A 9,231-nucleotide genomic window follows, 5' to 3' on the forward strand; every position below is an offset into this window, starting at 1 on the left:
TGAGAATCTTTGTCTTCTTGACATTGAGCCTCAATCCATATTGTAGGCTGCAGTCCTTGACCCTCTGCAGCAAATGCTTCAGGTCCTCCTCAGTTATCTTTTTATTTCTTGGCTGCTGGTATGAAGGATGTTGGTTGTGGATCTAAGTAGGCTAGTAAAATACTAAGGAGCTTATTTTACAAACATTTCATCTTGAAGTGCAAATGAACCCACATAGCATTTTGCACTACAGGGACTTTTTAAAGCATAGGACCTCACATTTGCTTTTGGTTTTTAACTTATAAAGTTAAACTTATAAAGGATGTTTAAGGAATATTGGGTACTGCTACATCTGCTGTAAGAAAGTTATAGAGGCCATGGAATTGCTTATTGTATAGTGTCTGCTCACAGCTTTCAATCATAAATAAGAGGTCAACCAACTACATTTTTACATTCTTGTGTTTTTATTGGACTCCTTACATCTCAGTGTTAGGCAAACAATGTGCAGAGTGTAGAAGTGGTAAGTGTGGGTGTCATAGATAGCATTGGTATTTTTTTAATTGTTATTTGAGTGCAAGTTTGCAAAGCAAATTGATTTTCCATTAATCATTCAAATGCATTTTATTTTGTAACACTAGTTACAACACCTACAGTGTAATTCCTCTCTTCTTAATTCCTCCTGTGATTCTCCTTTCCACTAATCCTTCTATCCTACCTCTTTCTGCCTCTGAGCTTCATCCTTGAGCAAATACTGTCCTTTATATCTTATATGGTTGAATATTGTAAGAAACAAATACATCCCTGATGTTACTGTTGACCTGTTATTTGCTTGAAAATTCAATCACAGGGGTATATTTTCTTATGGATTTAAAGGACGATTAAGGGCCAGAATTTTGGAGTTTCCACCAGTCTTTGTTGGACCAATAAGTCTGGTCATTTTTATGTTTTTCATTTTCCCCCTCATTTCCCCAGACTCTAGCCCAGGACTTAAATCACTATCCTTTTACAATAATCAAACTTGGTAGCTGGGCACCTTCTAGTTCTTCTAGGCTCACAGTCATGAAAGGTAAGGTTTACATGATCCGTTAGTGCTTTAGACCAATTGTTTCTATACATATTTTCTTTTTTCTTCTTTTTCCCCCACCTCCCTTCTTTGTTCCAGATAGGGAGAGATCAGTAGTTGCACTCTCAATGGTGATGATAGCTCAGCAGAGTTTGTTGTTATTATGTGTCATCGAGTCACCTGAGACTCATAGCAACTCTAAGTACAACAGCTCTGAAGCCAGCCCTGTCCTGAGCCAGTCTCCCTGATTCTGACACACCTTCCCCCATTGCCTCAGTTACAATCCATCTCATCCAGGGTCTTCTGCTCCTGCCCCGTCCCTCCACTCTTCCAAGCATGATGTCCTTCTCCAAGGACCAGTCCCTCCTGGCCACATGTCAAAAGTATGTGAGAAAGAATTTCAGAATCTTAGCCTCCAAGAAGAAACTTTGTTTCACTCTCTCTAAGACAGAATTATTTGCTTTCTTGGCAGTCCATGGTGTATGTTCAAGACTCTTCTCCAGCACCACAACTCAAAGGCATTGAATCTTTTATCATCGTTAGTCATTGTCTGGCTCTCTGATGTAAGATGCTGCCAAATCAAACATAACTTATGGCAATCCTGTGGAGAACGGATCTGAACCATGTCCTCTCCTACACCATCCTCCCAATCTCCAGTATGTTCTACCCCATTGCTAAAGTCACTATCTGCCATTCCATCCAGTTGAATATCTTCTCACTGACCTTCTCCCTTCCCCAGAAAAATGTATTTTACCAAGAACGATCCCTTTCTGATAATATACCCAAAGTATGTAAGCTGAAGTCTCATCTAAGTTGCTTCTAAGGGGCACCCCTCAAAGAAAACCTTGTTTGTTCTTTTGGAAATCCATAGACTATTTAGAATTCTTATAGGATATTGTCCTTGTGGATTGTTTCAGACAGCATGGGTTCTTCGCTTAACTTTTCCACTTACTAAATATCCATCCTTGGAGAAGTTGCTTAACTTACCAGTGCCTTAGTTTCTTCTTCTAAAAAGTGAGTTTATTAATAAGAGAATCAATGCCTTTGAGCTGTGATGCTGGAGAAGAGTATTGAATATACCATGGACTGCCAGGAAAACAAACAGGTTTGTCCGAGAGAGAATGAAACCAGGCCGCTCCTTGGAGGCAAGGATTCTGAAGCTTGATCTGACATATTTTGGACATGTTTCAGGGAATGATTTGTCTTTGTAGAGGAACATCGTGCTTGGAAGTGTGGAGCGACAGTGCAAGAGAGGAAGACCCTCGATGAGATGGATTGATGCAGTGACTGGGATAATGAGGGTAGGTGTATCTGAGACAGCAAAGTTGGCACAGGATAGAGCAGGTTTCAGGGCTGTTGTACATTGGGTCGCTGTGAGTCTCAAGTGACTAGACGGTATATAACACAACAACATCTATATAAACAATGTAGAGAATACTTGTTGTTATGTGTCATTGAGTTGACTGTGACTCATAGTGATCTTATATACAGTAGCTCTGAACTCTGCCCTATACTGAGCCAATCTTAGTGTCTCTGATGCTCCTATCCTCATTACCCCAGTTACTGTGTCAGTACATCTCATCCAGAGTCTTTCTTCCTACCCTGTCCCTCCACCCTTCTAAGTATGATATCCTTCTCCAAGAAATGGTTGCTTCTGACCACATGCCAAATGTGAGGTGGAGCTTCAAAATCTTTGCCTCCAAGGAGCAACTTGGTGTCACTATCTCCAAGACAGACCTTTGTTCTCTTGATAGTCCATGGTATGGTCAGTGCTCTTCTCTAGAACTACAATTCAAAGGCATTGATTATTTTTCTGTCACCCTTAGTCAAACATTGTAGCCTTCAATATGGATTGCATCTCAACATCAAGAAAACAAAAATTCTCACCATTGGACAATTAGACCACATCATTATCAATGGAGAAAAGATTGAAACTGTCAACAACTTTGTCTTACTTGGATCCACACCAAATACACTTGGTACCAGTAGTCAGAAGATCAGGAAATGTACTTCACTGGGAAAGTCTGTAGTCAGGAACTTCTCCAAACTACCAAAGAGCAATGATGTCAGTTTGAGGACCAAGGTGCACCTGATTCAGGCCATGGTCTTGTAAGTGACTTGCTATACTGAACAATGAATAAAGAGGACAGAAGAAGAATTGGTGCCTTTGAACTGTGGTGTTGGAGAAAAGTGCTGACTATCCCATGGACTTCCAGATGAGCAAACAGATATGTCTTGGAAAAGGTGCAGTTAGAATACTCTTTGGAGGCAAGGATGGTGAATCTTTGTTTCACATACTTTGGGCATGTTGCTAGGAGAGGTTATTCCTTGAAGAAGGACATCATGCTTGGAAAGTGTGAGGATAGTGAAGGAGAGGAAGACCTTCAAGTAGGTGATTGACACACTGCAGCAATGAGCTCAAGCGTTCTAAAGACTGTGGGAATGAAGATGACACAGAATAGGACAGGGTTCACATCTGTTGTTCATAGGGTCCGTAAGAGTAGTTAGTGCTTGACTCAATAGCACCTGATAGCAGCAACAACAAAAATACAGCATATCTAAAGCAAAACCTTGGTGATGTATCATGCAACATGCCAGGATGCTGACCAAAGGGTAAGTTGTTTGAATTCTCAAGGGTCTCCACAGAAGAAAGATGGACAGTCTCCTCCTGAAAAGATGCACAGCCTTGGACAGTGGATGGAAGTTGGCTGTAAGTTGGAATCAACCTGATATTTGGTTTTATGGTCTACCTGTTTAAAATGGAAGAGTGTTTGGTTCTTAGCAATAACTCAGTAAATACATAATTGTGATGGCTATGACTATTACTGTAATCATTGATAGGGTCTGAGCAGAACAGCTCTGATTTCATTTTGGCATAAACTGAGAACCTTTTGATTTTCTGGACAATATCTCATTTTCAAGCCCTTTTCTGTTCATATTTGAGAAGGTTAACTTTCTAATAGACTCAAAGTAAGTTATATATTGGTTCCTGTAATCTTAATATTCTTCATAGTATTTTTTACTAATATTAGTCAGGGCCAGAAAGAGTTCTCTTAACTGCCTTCCTCTTTCCTTGTTCAGTGTTTCTTCTTACTGTCCAGTTTTAGCCTAGACAGTCCTCCAGAGGGAGCTTTGGTGGCACAGTGGGTTAATGATTGGGCTGATACACAAAGGTTGGTGGTTTGAGGAGAAGGATGATACAGTATGTTCCTATTAAGGTTTATAGTATAAAAAATGCTGTGGGGCAGTTCTCTATTGTCCTACACAGGCTCCAAATCAGAATGAACTCACTGGCTGTGGGTTTGAGTTTTTAATTCTCTGTCATCAATATATCTTAGTTATCATTAAAATGAATTACTACAGCTGGGTGGATATTGGAAATCAAGGCTTTTGAGTTGTCATATTGGAGAAAAGTATTGAATATACCTACCTTGGACAGCCAAGAGAACACAGATATGTCCTTGGGAAAGTGTAGTCACAGTGCTCTTTGGAGACAAAGATAGAGAAGCTTCACCTCACATGCTTTGGGAATGTGGTCAAGAGGGACATCATGCTTGGAAAGGTGGTGGGTCAGCAAAAGAAAGGAAGACCCTCAAGAAGAATCAACCCAGTGGCTGAAGCAGTGGGCTCACCTGTGTCAGGTATGATGACAAAGGCACAGGATAGGACAGGGTTCAAATCTGTTTATAAGGTCATTAGGAGTTGTGCTTGACTCAGTGGCACCTAAAAACGTCTCTAGGTTCTTGAGTTGAGGGAGCTCTGGTGACACAATCCATAGGGAGTTGCACTGCTAAACCTGTCTGGTAGCCCAAATCCACCAGAAGTACCATGGGAGAAAGATGGGGAATATCCTCCCATGAGATTTATGCCTCAAAAACTCACCAGAATAAACTATAATTCTGTTCTCATTCCATAGCTATGAGAGAGTGATTGAATAATGCCCAGGTTATTAAAGATACTAATTTATCTATTGCTGAGGCAATTTTGTCTCGAAATCTAGGAATATTTTAAAATCACTTTATTAAATCAAGCAAATTCACTGTTAGTCAAAACTGACTCAAAGCTGCCTCTCCAGCAGGTTTTCGGAAGCTGTTACTTACATGAGAGGAGATTGCCTGCCCATCTCTTCCCCACAGACCAGCTGGTGGGCTAGAATAGATATTGATAGAATTTGTGCAGTATTGATTTTTATTAAAAATATTTTCTTGCCACCATTACATTCAGTTTGTGTGTGTGGGGGGGAAATACAAAAATCCAATTGTAGCCTGGATGAGATGGTGGGCTATTTTATTTTGACAAAGTCTTTAACGGTATCAACAATTTCAAGTATTACTGAAAAATCGAAGTTGAAGAGAGAGGGACCACAATTTTATTGAGTGTCTTAGTTGAGAGAAGAGAATTCTTTCTTCTTTGGACTTTTAAAGTGAAAGTCAATCACCACAGAGAAAAATTGAACTATTGTTACTGTGCAAGTGTAAGTTATATTTGATACTTAACACTTCTAAAATGTGTAAAACTTTCCAAGACATCTCTTCCAGAGTTAGGTTGCAGGATCCAAGTAGACACATAGAACTTCAATAATTTTTTCCTGATAATAAAGGTAAAACCTGTTAGATATACTCTGTTCTTGTTTTGGACTTGTAAGAACTGACCGTGCAACAAAGTATGGAGAACTTAGAAATTTAAAAGAAACAACAGCTACAACAGCAATAGCATGCTGGGATCACATGTTTTCCTAATCATTTGATGGTGATGGTTGTTGTTCGTAGAGACTCATAGCGACCCTATGAACAAAAGAGCTGAACACTTGGATAACTCTTATTGTTTCTCCAGGTTCTTAAGGTTTCCGGAGTCAAGCTAATCCGGAAGTGGATGCCACTCCTGTTTCCAAGCTTGTTTTAATCAGGGAGCTCCACCAAACACTATCCACCATGGGTAACCATTGTTGCATTTGACACATCAGCGTCACAGTGTTCAGCATCACAGCAAATAGACAGACCAGTGCTATACCACTTAGAAGAATGCTTGACCAAAAGCAATTATAACCAGACCCAAGTGCCATAGATTAAAATCACTCACCTTTGGCTTGGTAGCATAACTTTCTATCCACTTGGCCAGCAGAGCTCTCACTATGACTATGACTCACAGCAATTCTATGAACAACAGATCTAACCCTTGTCCTATCCTATGCCATCCCCACAATCCGAGACACACTCGAGCCCATTGCTATAGTCACTGTATCAATCCATCATGTTGAGCATCTTCTTTTCTTCTCTGACCTTCCACTTCTCTCAGCATGATGCCATTTTTTCCTTTTCAAATATATGCCATTCCCTTGCACTGTACTGATAAACCCACACCACCACCATTTTTTGTCATGTCTGAAGCAACAAAATATAAAGGTAAAAAGAGCTGAGCTCTGGGCTCAAATGGTCTATGATAGAATCATGATTTTACTTTTTATTAGCGGAATATATGTGATCAGTTTACTTATCCTTTTTACACCTTGGTTTTCTCATTTGGACTTAACCCCTTCTGTACTTTCAAGTATTTAATAAGGAGCACTGGTGGCACAGTGATTGTTAACACAAAGACTTGCAGTTGAAAGCCATTGCTGCAGGAGACAGAGCAAACAACTAGCTTCCATAAACACTGCATAATATCAGTGAATCTAGAGGCTGTTGTGCTGAGGGAAACCATAATCCCCAAAGGACAAGTATTGGGGTTTCTTTTCTGTTTGTTTTTTTTTAAATTCTGATTTATTTACAAAGTTTGAATGCACTGTTTTTCACAAAAGATCCTTCCCATTTCCTTCAGCCCACCCACCCATCGAGTTGTGTAACCCTATGATTAACACCCTCCCCCCATCCACACCCCTCTATTTCCACCCCCCCACCTTGGATCCTCATATTCATTTTACAATAATGGTTTTATTCAGTATTTGTCCTTGTGGGACTGAGTTCACTCAGCATAATGCTCTCCAGTCCCTCCCAAGTTAGGTAGTAATTTACAAAATGATTGTTCCTGTGTGCTGCATAGTATTCCATTATGTGCATGTACCACAACTTCTCAAGCCATTCGTTTATGGTTGGACATCTGGGTGGTTTCCGTGTTCTTACGAAGGTGAATAATGCTACTATGAACATTGGTGTACAAGTTTCTGTTTGAGCCTCAGTTCTCATTTTCTTGGGGAATATTCCAAGCAATGTAATAGCTGGGTCATATGGAATTTCTATGTTCAGCTTTTTGAGGAAGTGCCAAACTGCCTTCCAGAGTGGTTGTACCATTGTACAATCCCACCAACAATGTAAGAGTTCCTATCTTACCCTGAACTTTGCCACTGCTACTGGAGTGAGATGGTATCTCATTGTGGTTTTGATTTGCATTTCCTTTATTGCCAGTTATTTCAAACACTGGGAAAATACTGTTAAAGACAACTTTTATCAAAGGCTGAAGTAAGGCTTCCAGAATCATTCTTGTGTGATTACCAAGGATGAGAAGGGATAAAGAGGGCATTAAAAAAAATCAATAAATAAGTAATAGTCACTTACCAAGAAAGATGAAGGGAAAGGTAATGTACAATAAATGGATGGTTGGGTATTGTGGGTATTATAATTAGCATTACAAAGTATGTATCAATGATTTAATGAAAAAACCATCATACTTTGTAAACATTTGCTCAAATAATGATAAAAAAGTATTTTAAAAAATGTTGTTGTTGTTGATTGCCATTGAGTCAAGCACGACTCATAGTGACACTGTGAACAAAAAGCCTGAAGCCCCTCTACAACTATCAACATTTTTCAAAGTTCATAGTTTCTGGAGGCATGTTGTTTACAAAGTGGATGTCACTCCTGATTCCAAATCTGTCATAGTATGTTACTGTTGTTATGTGCCATAGAGTCACCCGCAATATATAGTGACCCTACGTACAGCAACTCTGAACCCTTCCCTGTCCTGAGCCTGTCTCACTAACTCCAACACACCAACCCCATTGCCCCAGTTACTGAATCAATCCATCTCATTGGAAACCCTTTGCACAGTTTTACTTTGTCCTATGGGGTCACTATTGAGCTGAACTGACTCACAGCAAATTGGTGGCCTAGTGGCAAGAAGCTGCACTGCAATCCTAAGGGCACGTGGTTCTAGGCCCAATGGGAGGATTGGCAATCACTTTCTGTGTGATTAACACCTCTGAAAACCTGCCAAGGATCAGCAATGGGTCAATACTGGGTCTATTGTACATAATAACAATAGCAATAATAAGAATAAATGTTAGTAATTATTTCAGATTCTGAGTGTATCCCCTTATTTAAGATACAAAGATGTAAGAGTTGTCAAAGAAATGCTTCATTAATTTTTATTATTTTGAAATGGGAAAAGCATTAGTTAATCAAAACTATGTTAAGGGACCACTTTTCAGGAATACAGTAAAATTGATTATCAAAGAATACCAGTGTGCACTTAAGAATAGTACAGCCATTGTGTTTCAAGAGATTCTTTATCCTAGAATGTTTCTGGAGCAACTTCTGTGCTAGTACTATTCTTGCAGTTGAGGGAAAAGCAGAGAACACCACCCTCAGAGAACTAAACACCCTCAAAGGATGTGAAGTGAGGATAGGATTTAAGTTACTTATGACTTTTAAAATTAAAATATTCAAATTATGTTGCCTTCACAGTCAGATATAATTACATGTGCTCAAGAAGTAGAAATGATGATAAAGCAGTTAGCAGCTCAACTGGAACAATTGAAAATGACTGTTAAATCAAAGACTGCTGTTCCAACATCTCAAGTCTTTGTAAGTACTTGTCATCAACTTTGTCACATTGTCACAGTGGCTAAAGCATGTAGCGTGGTAGCCAGAAGGTTGGCAAATGGAACCTGCTGGCAGCACCAGGGGAGAAAGATGAGGCCGTCTTTTGTAAGATAACAACCGTATAAGCTTTTTTGGGCAGTGCTATTCTGTCTGCTGTGTTGTTATAAACTGGAAAAGGCTCAGTGACAGCGGGTTTAGTTTTTTGGGTTTTGCTCATTAACTTTGGCCTTGTTTAAGAGTGAATCTACTTTTTTCAGAAGGCATTATAATTATATGTGGTGTTGTTGTTGTTATGTGCCGTCGAGTCGTTTCTGACTCATAGCGACCCTATGCACGACAGCCCTAAACCCTGCTCTACCCTGCGCCAACCGC

General features: G+C 39.7%; 1 protein-coding gene across 1 annotated transcript in view; it reads left to right on the plus strand.

The window, feature by feature from the left end:
- LOC102853992 (UPF0704 protein C6orf165 homolog) overlaps positions 1-9,231 on the plus strand; it is a 119,461-nt gene that overhangs the window by 20,450 nt on the left and 89,780 nt on the right. Inside the window, exon 7 of the mRNA XM_006902039.1 lies at positions 8,722-8,841. Coding sequence (XP_006902101.1) covers positions 8,722-8,841 — 120 coding nt within the window. The remainder of the gene's footprint in view (positions 1-8,721; positions 8,842-9,231) is intronic.

Source organism: Elephantulus edwardii, unplaced genomic scaffold (assembly GCF_000299155.1).
Source record: "Elephantulus edwardii isolate Elephantulus edwardi_28Jun2011 unplaced genomic scaffold, EleEdw1.0 scaffold00360, whole genome shotgun sequence".
NCBI lineage: Eukaryota > Metazoa > Chordata > Mammalia > Macroscelidea > Macroscelididae > Elephantulus > Elephantulus edwardii.